We start from the raw sequence: 19801 nt of genomic DNA, 5'->3' as shown, positions 1-19801 counted from the left end.
GGATTTGGCCAACTTCTTTTCTTTTGTTTAAGTGGACATAACTTGGCTGAGAACCCGTAGATAAAATTTCAACTGAAAGTGAAATAAAGCAGGTTATACATTCATGAAATTCAGGGAGCAATAACGAACAGCAACTGCCACTTCCCTTTAGTAATGTCACGTCACCACTACGGCGAGGCAGCAGTTCCTATTCTCACAAATAATGCACTGAGACTAAATGAGGAACAGTGTGCAGGGGGGAATCACACATAAAGGGAAAATACATCGGAAAGATTATTGCACAGGAGGCACTGTATGAGAAACAGAATACATTGGCTTCAAAAAATCTAAATTTGTTTACTCTTAAGTTAATGTAAAAAATACAGAGGCTATACCTCTCTGTAGTGTACTGTCACTGTTAAAAATAGACTTAGAAACAGCCGCCCATTTCACAGGGAATGTCAGGAAAGAAGAGGGCCTGAATTTCATGGGCATCCCGACTACAGTAATTAGGAAAAGAATATTATAAAAAGAGCCAATGTATAGACCCTCAAATCAAACAGGGTAACTGAATTTTCTCTCTAATTTCCAAGTTGTCTTCATACAGTACCCTAGGACATGTTGATTATCAACTCTTCCCTCTATCCTGCAAAAACATACACCCTGGCAGAGATAAGAGTCCCAAGAGACAACGAGGCTCTGAAGGTCTTTCTCTCGGTATCCTTTTGCAGGACTGGTGCCTTGATTTCCAAACATTATTTTCTTGAATCATTACTCAGCATGCCAATTCAAACCAACCACTTCCCTTGAGAGGCTACCTTCCAGCTCCACTGCAAGTCTGCACACTTCATGTGAAAACAAACAAAAAGCCAACTGCAATTTTTAAAACGTAGTATTGTATAGAAAGCTTGGACCTTGTAAACTTGGACCAAGAAACCAAAAATTAAGACCTTCTAGCGTGTGGTATAAAAAACCCAAGGAAGTGTATACCTGCCTTCTGACTTTACAGAAAAATCAGAATTTGCATAGGATATACTTTGTGCAAGGCAACAAGCCTCTTCAGTATCTGGAATATAACTAATCTTGCTCAGAGTTCTTCTCTTCATGGATATCAGATATCATCAAATTTGTGTTTTAAGTAGTCTTTCATGACCTTGGCAATGGGTAGTTCATCAAGTAGTTTTAGGTTTTGAAGGCCTATACACTGACGGATTTTAATTCGGCATAGATCTTGCAAGTTTCTGGGCTGTCCTGAAAAGACAAAAGGAACACATAAAAGTAAAATGATCACATTTTAAGCATAGTTTAAGAGGTCATTTACTCAGTAAAGTCACAAACGTTTGCTGTTTTCTACGAGGCAGAGGGAAGGGAAAAATTACAAGAGAAAAAATGGCAGATGTCAATACCTTTCTAATGAATAATAATGAAATCAAGGGACAAATCCTATAAACATCTTTGCATGCACATAATTTGACTGATGCCAGTGTAAAGTGACATCATCCACACGAGGATTCCCATGCAACACACACTTAAGCATTGTAGAGCAGCATTTAACTCCTCTGTTTAACTTTTTGTGGCTTTTTTTCTATCCATGTAGCACCTGGGGAAAAAAACCCTCAGTCTTGCTTCTTTTCAAACATTAAGACAAAAACTTCTACGTTCAGCTGTAACAGCACTAGGCAGTTTCCTTAGTGAATGAAGCTCCATAGAAGTTATTCAAAGATCGCGTGGCAGAATTAAGGATTGGGTTTTTCCCTTCAAAGGAAAAAATGAGGTATTCAGGCTTTGGATGCAGCCACAACCTCGTCAAACTGAGAGATAAAAACATGAGTTAACCACTACCCACAGAGGAAAAGCTTTACTGACATCATGTGAACTTCAGAATTTCTGGCAAGGAGTTTTCAAAATAATCGGTTCCCCTTTCAAACTTGTTCTTAACAGGAAGCTATTCAAGTCAAACACCTTGACAAAGGGTCCCCCATGCAATATCATGTAAGAAAGGTTAATCTCGCCTTGAATCTGAACATACGCAGCAATGAATCCCAAGGAAGAAAGAGAAAACGAGCAAAACAAGAGCTGTTGAGAAATCCTGTCCCAATATATCCTTCTAACTTTCAGCACCGGGGCCTTTGGGCCTTCCTAAACCAGCGATTGCACGCAGATCTACGGCTTTAATAGCTGTGAAGGGCCTGCCCTTTGTAAATCTGTCTAATGTTTTTTGAATGCATTCATACTTTCAGTATCCAAAACATCCTGTGGCAACAAATTTCACAATATAATTAGGCGTTGGCTTGAAAACTACAAAGTGCTTTTATTTATTTTAGATCTGCTTCCTGATTGATTCGTTACGTGCCTACCATTCTTCTGAGTTACCAACAAAAAATATAATGACTAATTGTTCTCAGGCCAGTCATGATTTTACATACCTTTATATTAATCTCCATCCTCCACTCACGCTCGGTACCTCTTCCCAAAGCTGAAGACTCTATTTAGTAACCTCCCACCACGGGAACCACTCCAAACCTGACCGAACTAGCTGTTTGTGCTTTTTCCCCATTCTGCTATCTCTTTCTTTTTGAGATTATCCCACTACCACATTGAAGCCGTGCTAATCAATATTTTGCTCATCAACTTAACTGTGTCATAGCCTGGAAAAAAAAAAAAAAAGAAAAAAAAAAAAGAAAGAAAATAAGGAAAAAGAGGCTTAGACAGTTATGGCACCCTATGAGCTGTTTGACTCAAAACACCTGGTGCTATGAACATCGTAGGTACTTATGCCAGTATCAAGATAATCTGATGCCAACAGAGCAATTTAATGCACCTTCTATTACCTATATCATTATTAATGGTAAAAAACAGTGCTTGCTTGTCCAAAAACAGGCAAGAAGGTTTTACTGAGCTGACTGCTAGAATCAATCCTTTCTTTAAAAAGCAACAAAAGCGACTTTAAATAACTTAGATGGACGTTTCCAATTAGCTGCTTTCCTGAGCTGCCACCAATTAAGCTGGACATTTTTGGAAGAGGAATTGCCATCTGTGCGGGCTCGATGCGGCCGGGCTTTGCAGTGGACAGTAGGATGCTGTCAGCTCACCGGACACAAACGTGTTTGGAGGAGACGGGAGGGTTTTTGTTGCCCGAGCCAGCCTCAGAGCTGGCTTCAGAGCCCGTCCCTTCTTCCATCCACCTCCTAGTTCAGCAAAAACCCTTCTATCAGCTAAATAGACATTGACATTATGAGCTTATTAGACTTTCCTGGTAAGCAAAGAGTAAAGAGATTATGAAACTATTTCCTGTTTTCTACTTTGGGCATTCTGTGCGTGGTTTCAGTTACCCTTTACAGCGAGTTCCCCCTTTTTTCCCCCTGCATGGGTTCTTCTATAGAAACGGGCTGACAGGCAGGTATACACTGGGATTTATCTTAAGCACTAAAATTATCTGAGGTAAGCTAGCAGAAGTAATGGACCAAAATAGTCTCAGTCTGTTTTTAAAGAAATTAAAAAACATAAAAATTTGATTTTTCTTCATATAAGTTTAAAATTCTTTTATTATACTTCTCACCACAGTATCTAAATGTCAATTTATTGTTAATTATATCCTTCAGCCATGACTTAGAATACAGATCATTAATTACTTTGTCCACTGGTGGTTTCTTCTTAGCATTTTTTTTTTCCCCTACCTGAAGGAATGAATTCATACAACTCAGACAACTGAATGCTCAAGCTTCAGGGAAAGAAAAAAAAAACTTTTGGTAAGAAACCTAGGAGAGGAATTTTTATGGTGATAAAGAAATAGTTCTAATGCTTTAAATGTGAACTCAAACATGGTTCAGAAAGGATGCACCTTTTCAAAAGTTAACTGCAAACAGCAGTGCTAGAGGCTACGGAGACCTACAGATCAGTCTGTGTATTTTCTGTAGTTGGGTATACAATAATACAGCTATGACACACTGATTTCTGGCTTTAGAAATGAATGCCTTTTAATTAACATCCTATGGGGGTTTTTTTGAGAACAAAAAGGAATAGACAACTTAAAATACCCAGAAGAAATCGGTCATCAGTTAATTCAAAAAGACCCGATTATCACGCGTATGACATTTTCCCCTGATAAGCCTAAAAATATTTCCTGGGAATGTATTAACAATGGACGTTTCCAGTGTTAAGCACCAGTTGCTACATCTAGTGGCTATTAGTGTCTTAGGTCACGCCTTGCAAATTCCAGGGTTATTAATGCATTTGTGATTTATTAGAAACGGTGTCTAGAACACTTACTCATTCTTGGTTGCATCTGAATGAAAAAAGAAAAAAAAAATAAAGGATTACAGACCAATGTCAGTGAACCTTGGTTTGGCAAATGAAAAATGTTATTAGTAATTTGGCAAAGCAAGACAAGTTAAATGATGAATAAAGTCCTTTTAAAAACAATTAGGAAGTAGCAACTTTGGTTATAGTTTGGAAAGTTATTTAGGCAAAAAAAAGGGAACAGAATCAAAGAAAGAATCAAAAAAAATCCAGAAATATAAAAGGTAAGACAGACCTAATTACCGCTATCATGAAAAACAGTGACACAGAATTACCTTAAAAACAACCCAGTGCATCCCTGCTCTGGTCTCCAAGGGACACCTTGATGATGGCAGTGCTGTTAGTCTGGGGGTTATCAGCAGACTGTTACACAACCCACAAGTTCCCATCAGGGCAGCAAACACCCGCTGCTGGCATAGAGCTGAAGGTTTGCTAACGCGTTTACCTGAACAAGTCAGATACTTCAATTTATTTTGTAAGCTTTATAGCGATAATCAAATAAATTAGAAGTTATTAACTGCAGGAAAAGGGATGTATAGATCATTTTTTGTCTTCTGTGGCTGATGCTACGTGCTGTAATGGAAAGCAGAGATTCCCCACCAACGCGATTCCTGTGTATAGTTTTCCAAACGTGACAGGAAAGTTTCTTCCAAACAGAAGAAGTATAAAGCAGAGTTATAAAACAAAGAACAAATGCTTTTTGCTTGTTTTCTCTCTAGAGGCAGCAGACTTCAGTATGTATAAAATGTAAACATTTTCCTAACTCAGTTCTTCAACCCCTAACAAAGTAAGTTGCTGAGCTTCCCCTGCCCTTAAATAATTCATAATTATTTTACTTAAATTATGAAAAGTGCCTTTAAAATTATTATTAATACATTGGTCTTCTCTGGTCAAGCAAGGGGGGAAAAAAAGCATGCTTTGACACCATGATATAATTACAGTTAATCCTGAATTTCCACTCGATATTCCACTCCTTTTCTTTTTGCAGTTTCAAGCTCTTTCTGCTGTTCTATCTGGGAGTTTGCTGCCTGTCTCTGAGACAGAACAAAACATACTTGTAGGATTTACTACCCATGCAGAGAACTGTACGTGGTTACAAGTGCTCCACAACTCTGGTATTTTAGAGCTGTGCCTGCATGGGTATTTTTCCCATGCAGACCATACTCCCCAAGAAATAAACCACTAATTCACCTAATAGCTCTGTATTTTAGGATCTTTAAGGTGTAATATTAGACCGGCGGGGCTGTTCACTCAGTTTTAAGCACAAGTATTATAAAGGTGGAGAGGAGGAATACTCACTACTTTTCCTCCACCAAAGAAAGAAGAGGACCTATGCAAAGCAAAAAAAAAAAAAATCACAAACTGACCTGTACTGTTACCCAAAAGAAAACATAGGAGTAACTGAAATTAATACACTTGCAGGCTGTGTGAAGATCCTCTCATGTATTGTTCTAGCTACTAAAATAAATAAATTAAATAAATAATGGCAAAACCCCAGTGTCATTGGTGTGAGGCAGATAGGCAGTTTCTGAAGAAGTTAAAAATTAAAAATAACATCAGTGACATATTTCAGAAGCCACCCACAGTTTTCTCTGCAATATTAATATATTTCTCTAGAAAAAGCTTACAGTGGTATTTCTCAAACTGAGCCTCTGCCTCCCCTGGGAATTGTGAAAGACTGAAAACAGTAGCAGGAAACCATTTGGTAGCGTCTTTTGAGCTACAAAGGAAACTTAAAAGTTTTGTGAAATATTAAAAACAAAGCATAAACCAGGCTGATGTATGGCTGGCAGCAGCTCAGCTCCTCTAGAGTGTAAGTGCTTATATCCACAGCTAACTCTTAAATCTATCCCTTAGTTGACAACTGTCAAGGAGCTCGGCCACTACCAGCAATTAAATTTAGTTATGATTTGGGGTGGGATTAACAAAAATATAATTGAATTTATCAACTGAAAACTCACATCCACCAGCTGAGAAACTCATTGATGGGGATGCACAAAGCAGATCATACTGAAAGGATGCAAACACCTAGTAAATGATGCAAACACCTAGTAAATGGCTGTTGCTGCGCTGAACAGGGATTTGGCTGTTCATTGCAACAGGAGCAGGTCTAACTGCTTAGGAAATGCACTATCTTGTACTCTGTAAAAAACAACAGAATAACTAGAGAGGATATCTGGGTTTCCCCCATTCAAAACGCCAGAAAAAGCTAGTATCAAGAGTCTGTAGTTCTGAAAATATAAGACACACAGGGCTGAATTTAGAGAGAAAGAATTACAGAGCGAACAAACCCCTTAAATCAGAATCCAGCTCAACGGGACAAAGAGGGGGGTTTATTCTTTTTAAGTGGGTATCATAGAAGTAATTTTAAAAGTCCTGGTTTAATTTTGCATTCAGAATGCCTCTGTTAGAATACTTGAGCATGAAGTATGTTTTCATTGCTCTTTGAAAAATAACTGTCCACCACGAGTTTTAGATGTCTATTAAACATCAATAAATCTGGCACAGAAAATATGTACGGAGGACGAGCGTATTTTGAACTGAAAATTTCAGTCAGGAAAAGCAGAAAGTCAGGAAAGCTCAATGTTAATTATAACAGGTTTATTTAGCAATTAAATTGCTATCTGAATATGCTCAGATAAGATCATTTTAAAAAAAATTTGGAAGTGTTTCTATAAATTCAGTCTTACTGAAATTGCTATGGCAATTCAGGTAAGAGCTTCAATACTGAAATGTTTATCTATTAAGTAAAGTGCTCTGAACCCAGACAGGCTTCAGATGCATCCTTACACCGTTCTTCCACTATGAAAGTACATCTTAAGTGGGCGAACAGGAGCAGGGGGGTGGCTGTATCTGACATACCACAAGAAAAAAAGAGATTTGTAAATTTTTTTTCATTTACATAGGCCTCTCCAAAAAATTCTTCTATATGTAAAAAAATTATTAAACCGCTTAATATAAAAAGTCAGCTACGCTCTGGGTTTGTAGCTGCATTTCTTAATATCACACCAGGCAATTCTGAGTTGAGAGTTAAAAGTACCTCCCTTCTTTCTAAGAAGAAAAAAATGGGGCTATGTCTTTTATAAAAAGTATTCAAAAACTATGCTGGTCTTTAACAAATAGGTACCCACAATCTGTGGAAAGTAATCACGACTCAGATGGAATTTGTTTATTGCTGATCCAGCTAAAATGAAAACTATAAAATAACCCTCTTACCCCGGTTCCCTGCGTAACTCTGGATGACAAAGCAGACCACATTCATTAGTGCAAGATTTCCAGCAGCACCCAAGGAAGCAGACAAAGCTTGCAATTCCAGTAAAGTTATTCTATGTTATAACAAACATGAAGATACTGTTTCCTTTGCAATTATCCGCATTATAAAATATGAAGAAATCTACTTAACTCACTGTGACACTTCTGCATTTGTCAAAGTTTAAGCTATGCAGACACCCTTTTTAAAGTGTTCTTCCAGTAAAAATAAAAAAAAAATTAAAAAAAAAAAAAAATCTCCTAGTGAAAAGTTATCTTTATTTAGCAAAGGAATAGAGACAAAGAATGTATAAAGATTTCCTTAACAGGATTTTTTGTCTAAATTTTCAGCACATTTACAGTGCTATATAAATTGAAAGACAAAAATTACACTTTCTCATCAAAGGCAAAGATTTGCCCTTTGTAAAAACAAACAAGGAAAAAAAAAGAAAACCCAAAAAAAGAAGAAAGTAGATGAAGTATTTGTAGTTGAATTCATTTGGTGAACTTTAGATCTCGTTCCAGATCTGAAATAAGTTCTTTGATACCTGTTAACATACATATGCCATATTACACTACCAGGGCCATATCAGTTTACTTCACTATCTGCCTTGACAGAGCCAAGCACCTCACATCGCAAGTCATAGACTCTCTTGTCTGCTGTGTTATCTGAACAGTGATTAAATTAAATCAGAGCTGTGGGGAGGGGCAAGGGTTCAAGTTTTGGGTTTTTTATCCCCCTTTTTTTGGAATTTCTAGTACCTTAAAAGTTTATTTGAACCTGGAAGTATTTTTCTAATGTTTGCATTCTTTTTTTTTTTCCTACCTCCAGCATTCTCTTTGTTTTTAATATTCTCAAATCCCATTCAGCTTCAACATAAATCATTCCATCCAGGACTGCAATTGCACATGTTAATTCAGCAGATATATACACTACCAAAAAAATAGAAAAGAATAAGAGTCTATGTTTTCCTGAATATATATTCTATACATGCATCATGCATCTCTAATTTAATTTTGCATTAATGTATTCCAAGCTTAACCCACTGACACTCCTGAAGAGGCAGGTTCAGATCCCAATACTGAAGTGCTCTGAATCAGATGATCTCAGATACTATGGCAATTGCCAAGACCTGTTTTTTGGAGTAAGAAGTTATAACACATAAGGAAAAAGAGTAAGAAAGTAATTGAGCTGTTTTCATCATCAACATTGCTTTGTGACAAGGAGGCTTGGGTCTTTTTTGCATTTTAAAAAAGAGAAAGGAAATAAAAGAAAGAAAGAAAAAAAACCCCACCAAGTCAATGGCAGACTCATACTGAAGAATTCTGTTGTTCCTATATTCCAGCTTTGTGCTTAAATATTGAAACACAACTACAACTACTTCCTTCTTCTTGGAGTTATTCTAGGAGCACAGGAGTCTCTACCCAGAACTAGGAAGAATATCAGACCTTCAGGGTCAAAACTCAAAATCTAATACCTTCCTGCAGTTTCTCAGGGCTAATACTGAGTATTTCTGAGAGCTGGGTTTCTTGCCTGGTACTCAGAAAGAGGGACCTGGGCTAAGGGCTGCGATTATTACTGATATAGTACCTACCAAACCAAGAAGAAATTGCCATTTGATATTGTCTGAGGGACTGTAACTGTACAAATATGTTTTCAGAGTATAAAAAAAATAAAATAGCTGCTTACATCTTCCAGTAGCTTGCTGCATAGGCTCTCATTTATATGAAGCATGCGACTGCATGCACCTGAAGACACGGATCAGTTTGACAATTCATAATGCACATATAATCTTTGCACTTAAAAATCTGTATCTACTGCAAAACTAGAAACCATTTCCTGGTCTACTATCAAATATACTCTTCAAACCTTCAGATGCATATATAAAATTTACAGCTGTGGATTTCTATATTAAGCACGTAGCATAATGTTCAGATAAACAAACCAGAAGTTCCCCTTAAGCCCTACGACCAAGGCACTGCTACCAACCACAAGAAATCATTTCTGGAAGACTGACTTCCACTGAAGAATTCTCTAAAAAACTTCATAATTTTTTCTTTTAGTAAATACATATTGCAATAGAAAGGAGATTCTTCCCCAAAGTGCTACAACGTGAGATCTCAACAATTCCCCGTACACAGTCTGATCTGATTGGGAACTCTGCTACCAAAAATCCCAGCTCGCTTTTTATCCATCTCTCCTACACCATCTTATTAAAGCAATTATTCATGAAAACTGTGGAAGACAGTGTTTGGATATTTATAATAAGGGCAGCAGAGTCTGTTTATAGCTGTTTGTAAACACAGATTCATAATAATTTTGCTCAGAAGCACAAAGCTGAAGTGGCTTTGTCAGCACTAGTTCTCCCTGTTTTCTGAGCTCTCCCTCCATCAGCACAAAACTGGGACAGTTCCAACACCATTACACTGGCCACAAAATTAAGCTACATTTTTTTTTTTGTAGCAGAATTTACTTCTCACTTAACATTAAACCCTTAAGGTATGGAATCTGCAAGCTAGAAGTTACAGCACCAGTTTCCACGTTTCCAAATCAGTCTTTCGACTTTAATCATCAGCTAATAACCCTGATGGTGTCACTATATAGTGAGAGGATCCCCCAAAAAAGGAAAGTACAAAGAAATGCATTTGAATGAGAAAGGGCTGAGAAATTAAAATAAAATCTATCACTTCCTTGTATTTACCAACTTCCACCTTTCCAAAAATTCTCTTTGGATTTCAAACATGAGAAAAAATAACATCATAAATTATAAAGAAAAAACCCAAAATCCCAAATGCTTATGTGTCAGCTACTGACAGTAGATCTCAGCTGATTCACTCTCAGCCCACACTAAATTTCGGTTTCTTTGCAGAGTATAGGGTACTTAATTCTCCTAAAAACTACCACATGCCTCCCTAAATAAATAAAAGGAACTGTAGGGGAAAAAAAGGATTAAACACCCCATCCTCTGCAGTGCAAAGATCATCCTAGGAGGATGATAATTTATCAGGCCATCTTAACATGTTTGAATTGGCAAACTCCTGCTAATTGCTAATCAGCAATTTCTTAATGCTTTAGGCAATACTATAATTATGGAACACCAGTATAGCATTCCACTTTGAATCTGAGAGGAATGAAGAACTTCCAGTAGATCGAATACACCAAAAACTGATAATCAAAAGTGACCAGAACATTAGGAGACTAATATACTCTTTTAAAATATCTGAAGTCATGAGGTAAAAATCTCTTTCATATTTCAAAGACATCAACAAAATCAAATCAAAGCCACACAACACATGAAACCCCTTCAAGGTGCAGGAATGAACTATGCCATTTTGTCGTCTGCTGTAGGGGGTAGAGGGAGAACACAAAGCAGCAAGGGCTCTTTTCTGCCCTAGTCCCAGTGACAGATAAAAAAACCAGCAACTTAGTATTTGCATGATGATTTAAAAAAAAAAAAAGCAAAAGACACTAAAAAAAAGCCCCAAACAGCAAACCCAAACCCCCAAACATCTCGTGTGCTAAGGCCATTAATAAAACGAGGTTTTACAGTTCACTTTTTAAAAATTAATGCTGCCTGTAGATATTGAAACAAAACTAATTTAAATTAAATATAGTTAACATTAGCACCTTTGCTGAGTAAGAGATTCCCAGTATCACAATCCCTTCACTTTCCCAGAAACTTTCTAGTGCATTTAAATAGCACGAAGGGGCAGAGAGGAAGCATTTTTTTTTTTCTGGGGCTAAATTCAAAGAAGGCTTTTAGAGGACACTGTGTCCTGTGATTAACTTCTCTTACATACATACTTGTCACTTCTTGTAAGAAATCCAGACAGGGTCGGCTACTTCCAGAAATACTTATTGAAACAGCCAGTGGGGTCTGTCCTTCATAGTTCCTTGTGTTAGTGTCCGCTCCGTAATTATACAACATTTGTGCACAAAGCACATCATCTCTAAGAGCAGACAAGTGTAAGGGTGTCTGTCCATCTTCCAAGCGACCCAAGTTTGTATCCGCCCCTCTCTGAAGGAACATTCGGCAGTAAGAGTGATTGCTTTTGATCACAGCGTATCGTAACAGGAAACCATTCTGAATGTCGATGTTGGCATTGTGATCCAGCAGGATTTTCACACAGCTTGACCTCTCTCGGATAATGGCCAGCTGAAGCGGCGTAGTACCTTTATCACTGAGCGGATCAACCTCAGCCTTGAACTCCAACAGGAGCCTGACAAATGAGTCTCTGCCATAGTGGGCTGCTACATGGAGGGGAGTCCAACCATCGTTGCTTTTTGCATTAATAATGTCACTTCTATATTCCGATTCCAACATCAAGCGTGCAATCCTCGCTCGGCCATGCATGGCTGCATAATGCAGAGCAGTGAAGCCTCCAATTAAGTCCTTAACTGTGGGATCAGCTGAAGTTAAAATAAAATTAAAAAATAATTAGAAGGCATTATGATAATCCAGTGCTGGAAAAAAAAAAAGTAAATTAATAAATCGAACAGTTGAACGTTAGTCATTTCAGGCATAGCATGGCAGGATTGTTTTGTACTTCAAATTAATTCTAGCTTTCATAAACATGCTACTTTTGAGAAAAAAGTTAAATATCATTTAAGTAAGAGTTACACACACAAAAAAAAGTGTTGTTTTTTTCTTTTATATACATATGTTTCCATTTGACAAATAGTTTTTCCACATCTTCCTAGCACTCTTAGGCTACTTACTCAAATCTCTCTGTCCATCCAGTTTTCCTCCAGCTCTACAATATTACATTTCTTTCTCAATGTTCCACTTTTTTATTTTCCCTTGTGTTGCTTCTTGGTCTTAAAAAGAAGCATGTGTAGAAACATCTGCTGTCCCAAATTGCGGATGTTTTGTGGTCTGGCAGGATTGAATTGTTTTTAGGGTGTAATACTGTATTAGGTAAAATGTTTCTCTGTGGTCTGCAGGATTTCCAAAGCATGTAGGATACATGTTATTTTAGATTATCTTGATAAAGTCCATTTTTATAGATGATGAATCTGTTCTGAATTTATAGTATTACAAAAATTTAAGATTTTACAAGAACGTAAGCATCCACTTATGGAAGGAGTCAGGAAAAAAGTTAGTGCAGTAGATAAGTGATTACACAGATTATGCCCCCCCCACTTCTCCCCTCAAAACAGCACAACACCTCAGTCTAATGTATGAATTTACAAATTAAAATAATTGATTTACTTAATTTAATTTCCTCAATACACCCAGACATATAAAGCCAGTGACTATCCCCATGTACCAAATGAATTACTGGAGGAAAGGTGCCTGCTTCATTACTGTTTCTCAGCTAAAGAACAAGCCAGGCTGCAAGGCTTCTCCTTCCACCATTCCCAGATACTGCCTGTCAGACGCTAAAAGGTACAAACTACAATTTGGAAGTTTGAGGCACTTTTCTAACCTAGGGTAGGAGAAGCATTGTCTACTCTGTAATTAAACAACATTAGTGCACAAAGCACATCAGCTCTGAGTGGTGCCTGTCTACCTCCCGTAACTCTGTGAGCTGTCCTTGCAGCCTGGCACGTTGAATTCTTTGTGATTTACTCTTCTAGACACACTGCATTCAGAAGGAAAGTAGCAGTGGTCTGGGGATGGGAGGCAGGGGACAATGGGACACAGGACATTGTGACCACACAGGTTTAAACCAAACTTGGCTGAAGACTATGAACAGCCAACACTCCTGCATGTTGCTCAAGGAGCCCTCGCTCTCCTGTACCACAGAGCAGGCAGAGTTTTCTGCTGGGATGCCATCACACCCACACAGGTGAGGGGAAGAGGGTGGGAGACATCAATTTGCATCTTAAAATAAAGACTTGCTACAAGCAATGTTCAGAATACAATATAAATTGCCTGAACTCACAAAGGTGCTAACACAACACAACAGGAATAAGCTTCCCCATATGGACCCAGTATGACCATAGCCAGACAACACACCCAGGCAGACACTGAACCAAAATAAAAGGACAGGCAGGACAAGACAGAACACAACAGCAAAGACAATCCAGCAACCTGAAGGATTTTTTAAAATGTAAAGTGAAAACCAAGGGGAGGGAACCAAACTAAAGAAAACCAACATACAAACTAACACAGCCTGACTACACAGAGAAATAAACCGAGAGAACTGCCTCTAGGGTATGGAATAGCAACCTAGAAATAACAGGAGAAAGATTAATGGCAGAAAGTTTAGTCCCTTCGTAGTGACAGCCTGCCTGGTCTTCTGTGTAAGGGAGAAGTTTCAGCACTCTGTAAGTTACACTACCCAGAGTTAAAGTAATTCATGAAGCATCCACAGGTTGGCAGGGAAATGAAGTCAGTGACCGAACAGGTCATTGCTAATCTGCACTGTGATGATGTCCAAAATATAGCAAAGAATTGGTACAACCCACAAAGTCATTAAAGACAAGGATAGTATTTCAAAGTCATGTTTGCTTCCCCCAGGACCTTCTCTTCACACTGCTCAGGCTATTCTAGATTATGTCCTGACTGGTGATAAATACAGTGAGTAGCGTCAGCATGAGAATTAAAGAGGGATGATAGGTTCTGAACAGCAGAATTAGGGAAAATCATGGACATAATATAAAGGGGACAGCAGCAGCCGGGGCCATTTCCACAGAAATGCTTCAAAATAAAATTCATGTTGTGCTTTCTGTCTACCATGCTGCGTAGGGCATACAAGCCAATCATTTCTACTCCCCAGCTGTGGTGCAGGACACTGCTGCTAGCCTGTTCAGCCTACGTTATTTCCATATTCAATTGGATATGCCCCAACTTTTGCATGTGCATACATACTCATTTTTATACAAGTTGCTGTTAACAAAACCCAACAATTTACTTGCAGCATAAGGATGCCCTTTCTATGGTTTTCAGTACTCCCCAAATTTCATTGCTTTTGACCACTAAGGAGAACCAAAAAAATACTAAGTAATGTAAGAGAAGTGTCTCAACAAGAATAGGAACAAAAACTTAGTTGGGCAAACAAGCAACACAAACAACACACCTGCCAAGAGTAAACCCCGTAGCAAACCTCATGATAAAAACACTGCAATTCTTGTTAAGATGATGGGCTTCTAATGAGCTCGTAGTACCAGTCTCCCCCTTGATTAGGGAAACAATCTTAACAAGACCAAAACATTGTCTGTTGCTGTTCAATATTTTGCTGCCATCTCCTGGAAAACTTCTGAACTTCCCAAGGGCTTCTAGCAGAAGTTGGATCTGCATTACGTTGCATGTAATTTCCATCCCATTTCCATCCGTTCAGTCCCCACATCGGCAAAAGTGCTGCTACAGAGCTGATGTTGCCTTAAAAACTTGGGGCTTTGTGTGGGTTTTTTTCTTCAGTTGGTTTTGAAAAGGCTTTAGCATTGGTCTCATGTAATAAAGTAACTCACTCCTCGTGGAATACAAGCATGGTAGAAACGAATTCTCTTTGCTTACCTTTCACAAGCTGCAGAGGGGTTTTACAAAAAGAAACCCAACCACCACCCAAGACACAAGCACCTGGTACAAGTGTATTTAACTGGGAAGGGATGAAGCCAGCACTTGTCAACATTTCTTTAATTTGCTCCCATCCTGTCAAACAACTATAGCTATTCCTTCTCAAGCTTCCCATTAATTTGGGGATAGGAGAATCTACAGTATGAACAACTGCATTTGGTGACTTCTAATGTTCTTAATTTTAAGGTGTAATACAGTGGCATAAACCCCGAATGAAGGGTACCAAACTACTGTCAGTCTCACTTGAGATTTAAACTGTGCAACACTGAGTGAGAATTGGACTGTTTTATTCATGCTAAAGTTGGGCACCTAACCCAGTTGTTTAAACTCTACTGTTAATGAAACTCTTCTAATACTCTATTCTGGAGTTAATAAGAGTCCAATATTTTAGAGTTTCAATTTACAGCTCATTGGGACAGTTTCCTTTCTTTCATGACACCTTCATTAGGTCACTGTCACAGCCTAATTTGGGAAGCCAAGAAAGTAATGCTTCTGGCTTCATAAAGTACTTCTATTATTTCAAGCTTACTTCCCCCAACTAGGGCTTAATTCTGACCACAATGTTTAGAAACATGGCTACATATATCTCTTGTTTTGAATTTTCTAGGACAACACTGATACAGAAGACCTCCAGGAAAGTATTACTGTTCAGACATGGAAACACTGGTTTATGAGCTGGTTTAGAGGGATGAGCATTTGGTATTCTCTAGTTTCTCCCAGATTCTGCATGAACTTCGAGAAATTTAGCTACCTTGCAGCCAAGACTAAAAATAAATAAATACATCTGTTTGGCTACTTCCTTCTGTTAGTATTCTAAGAACTTTAGTGAATCATTTCATTAATACAAGTAACCAGAATCAGTCCCGCTCAATTAGTATTGACAAAACATTGCCAAGGGATAGCTAACAGCTACACACTTTTAAGATTTTAGCTGGTTGTAACACTAACAGTGGTGGTTGGGGATTAATAAAACAAGAGTTCTTGTCCAGAGTTGGACTGTCTGTCTTGATATGTCATTTTGAAAGTAAAAAAAGTAAACTAAAGGGGGAAAAAAAGGCTTGTTACACATAACTCCAAGATTACTGAAAACCATATTCCCTGTTTTCATCTTGCTTTCCTGTTGAGTTTTGGATGGATGCAAAGAGCTGGCTTCCTCGATTTTTCACTTTATTAAAATGAGACAAGTACACTGATAACGTCAAATTTACTGTTTTTCATTATGTTTCTTCATGGTTCTGATCAACTTTCTGCATTTCCCCACTTGCTAAAGAATATTTATTATCTGACCAATTGCCTCTGTATGTAGTTGGTGTTTCTATTGGCTTCACCCTTCAGTGTGGACTGGTTTTTTTAATGCTTTTTCCCATCTATCTGTGTCTCCTTGCTCAGTAGATAATAAAAAGCTTCCTTCTGTTCCAGCACCTCCACTGAAATCAGCCAATCTGCATGCACAACGCTGTCCCATGGCTCTTTCTTTGCTGCTGAGCAGTGATGGAAGAGAAGCAAAAAAAGCAAAAGCAGGAGGCATCCAGGTCATGACTCCCATAAGCAGCTACATTTTATTTCCAGGTCAGTGACCAGATTCCTTCTCTGTCTCTTAGCCAAACTTCACGTCCATCTGACCAGCATTCAAGACTGCATCTTCCAGCATCTCTGCTCTGAAGCACAGCACTCTACCTTCAGCAACAGCACACTGTGGTTTTTTTTCATTCCTGCTGCATGAAAATACTTACAGCTCTGCTAAGCTTCATCATTCCTCCAGATAGCCACCACTATCACCAGCTGCCCCTTCGTCCCACCAACATCTCAGCTCCCTCTGTCCCCCAGAACTCCATCCACTCACTATCTTCTTTATTATTAATATATAGTCAGTTCAATCCTCTGCTTACCGTAAGTTTAACACCAGAAAATGGCTTTTTCCTTCACACCAAAATAATTTTGATCCACAGTGATCAAGTTCCCACATCAAAACAATCCATTTCTTCCCACAGCCTCCACCTTCTTCCCTCCGAAGAAAGGTAGACACAAACAAACCTCTGGCAAACAAGGCAGGCATGATCAACTTGGCTCATCCACTGCTTAATAGCTCATTTGTGACATTAAAACACTCATTATCTTTTATGCCTCTGTTTTGAGGGAAAACAAGGCAAGGCACAGAGCAGTGCCAATTTGCTGAAGCGAGGCTCAGCCACACGGAAGCTGCCGTAGATGACTAACCCTCACGCTATTTGTTACTCAACTTTCCAGTCCTGGTGATTAAACGCTATACTGCTTCTAGAAAAAGGATGTTTCATTGCACACAGATTTCACCAAGCATCAGATTCAGGTGGGATTTCATATAGGGAAGAGTGACAAGAAAAATAAAATTAAAACACTGCATGAGCAGCTATTAACCTATGTAATAAAAATTCATAGGAATACGGAAGGAATATGGATTTTTTTCCAGATAATCTTCAAGTTTACAGAGCTAAACCCAACATATTTCAAGATTAAAAGTTTGAATTACAAAACTGAAGGCTTGAGATTATCCATATATATTACATTTAAAAAGCAGAACTTGTTTAGAAGAAGCAGAAGTTATTTGTTAGTGCAATTTAGTAGCTTTACTCCCCGCTTCCAATAAGGAGAGGAGGGTTTGCCAATATTATATGCTTAGAATCTGTAGTCAGTGTATCACCGGGGTCCAGTTGTTCAGACCATATCTCACTAATGCTCTTAAGTAACTACTTGTGAAGAGACCACAACCTATTAACACCACTCAATTTTTAAGGGGGATCCATACATCCAACAGATACTGTGATAAACATAAGGGACCCCACCCCATACAGCCTCAGATATGAGAGCATAAGAACGATAATTTCCATTTCCTTGGGACTGTAAACACCTATGTTCATAATTCACTTCATAAGAATAGCACTAGAAAAGAAGATGCTGCTCATTGAAGAACACTAATCAGAATCTGGAAAATATCTACTGATTCTTATTTTCCCTCTCCAGTATCACATTAAAAGATTAAGACTATCCGTTCTAAAACTTTAGGTGGCCTTGAAAGAACATATAGCAAAAAGAAATGCTGACTATAATTTGAGGGGTAATAATCATCACCCAAATGGGCAGATCACTTAAACCAACAAAATTTAATGCAGTTCTTGGAAAAAAGCTTCAGTATGGATGGATGCAGGAGAGGTGTAAAATCAACTAGACTAGCTGACTGCCATGGTTTAAACTGTCTTTACCTCAACCTACAAGTTTTACAGGACAGAGAAAGGAAGATAATCAATAACAATACAAATGATGCACTGCACAATTGCTCACCATCCAGTGCTGATGCTTAGCTAGTTCCTGAGCCATGCCGCTTCCTGGCCAGCCCCCAGTTATATACCAAGCATGATAGCCCATGGTATGGAACAGTCCTGGGGCCAGTTTGTGTCAGCTGTCCTGGCTGTGTCCCCTCCCAGCTTCTTGGTTGCTCCCCTCTCACTGGCAGGGCAGCACAAGTATGCTGAAAAGTCCCTGACTGCTTGGCAACAACTAAAATACAGCGTGCTATCAAAATGTTTCTCATCCTAAATGCAAACCACAGCACTACACCAGCTGCTAGGAAGCAAGTTATCCCAACTGAAACCAGGACACCGACACTGAAGCCCTTGCACAGAGAGTACTGTTTTCACAAAGTTTAGCAGACTGCGTTAAAGCCCGTACAGAAACTTGGTCTTTTACTGCAACTTCTTAATTTGCTTGAGAATTAGGAAACAAACTTTGATTTTAGCTCAAGGACTTGCCTTCCTCTAATAACAACACTTAACTGTGAAGAAAAAGCCATAGTGAGTGCATTTAATTTTATAGTGAGCCCTTCTGCCCTATTTTCATAATGCTTATTCACGTTTTTAATGATTCCTAGACAGTTCTAAAAGAAAAGGAAAGGAAAAAAAAGAAAATGCATTAAGATATAAAGCTAATCTATTACCTCATGCATTGAGCATGAATCAGTATCCTGATAACTAACCAGTGCTGGAAAGTCCTACACTGGAAACTGGGACAGAAAGCTGTGAGATGGGTATCAAGATTTTTCTCACCTCCATGTTCAAGAAAAACACGGACACATCTCTCTTTCCCTCTTGCTGCAGAGAAGTGAAGCAAGGTCCAGCCATTGGCATCTCGACCATTTGGAGAATAGCCTTGCTCCAGCATCTTGCGCACGGTGTGAACATCGCCAGCAGCAACTGCAGCCTGAATCTGCAACTCTTCCTGTAGTTCAGGGTTTCTTCGACAGTGATGGTGTAACATCCTAGCTGAATCTGGCTTTTACAGAGGTGTCATGAGGTCACAGTAGTCACCTTGAATCGACATAAAGCATGAATAAATTAGGATTTGGACCAGGAAAGAGTTATCTAGGGTAAAAGTCAGTGCTAATGAAAAGCAAATCTGATTTACTCTCTATATGAAAAGTCGTGTTATGCATAGGATAAGAAAACCAAATAATCTCACTGTTGCTAGCAAAATCATAGTATGTGGTTCATATCACTGAACTGCAAAAGAAAAGGACATTTACACATTATAAATAGTAAATGTTTTCTTCAGAAGTGACAGCATCAAACAGTTCACAATTAAAGCACCCAAGCAATAAGCAAAATGAAAATATCTCCAGAACCCAACACGGTTATAACATCACTAACTCCAGAGGCACAGTTGAAATACATGATCTAAACTGCTGCATGAAACAGCACTGCACTGATAGAGCAACCAAACTA

The 19801-nt window shown here is 38.5% G+C and overlaps 1 protein-coding gene across 1 annotated transcript; it reads right to left on the bottom strand.

The window, feature by feature from the left end:
• Window positions 1-1090: 1090 nt before the first annotated feature.
• Window positions 1091-19337, bottom strand: ASB7 (ankyrin repeat and SOCS box containing 7; the record flags this gene model as incomplete). The annotated part of the gene is made up of 3 exons (XM_084268122.1): window positions 1091-1230; window positions 11333-11938; window positions 19127-19337. The coding sequence occupies 3 exons, from the start codon at window positions 19335-19337 to the stop codon at window positions 1091-1093; spliced, it is 957 nt and encodes a 318-aa protein (XP_084124248.1).
• Between the last annotated feature and the right edge of the window lie 464 nt (window positions 19338-19801).

This window comes from Gallinula chloropus, assembly GCF_964237585.1.
Source record: "Gallinula chloropus genome assembly, chromosome: 9".
Classification (NCBI taxonomy): Eukaryota; Metazoa; Chordata; class Aves; order Gruiformes; family Rallidae; genus Gallinula; species Gallinula chloropus.
Note: the sequence above shows the minus strand (reverse complement) of the source record. Positions and strands in the feature narration are given on the sequence as shown.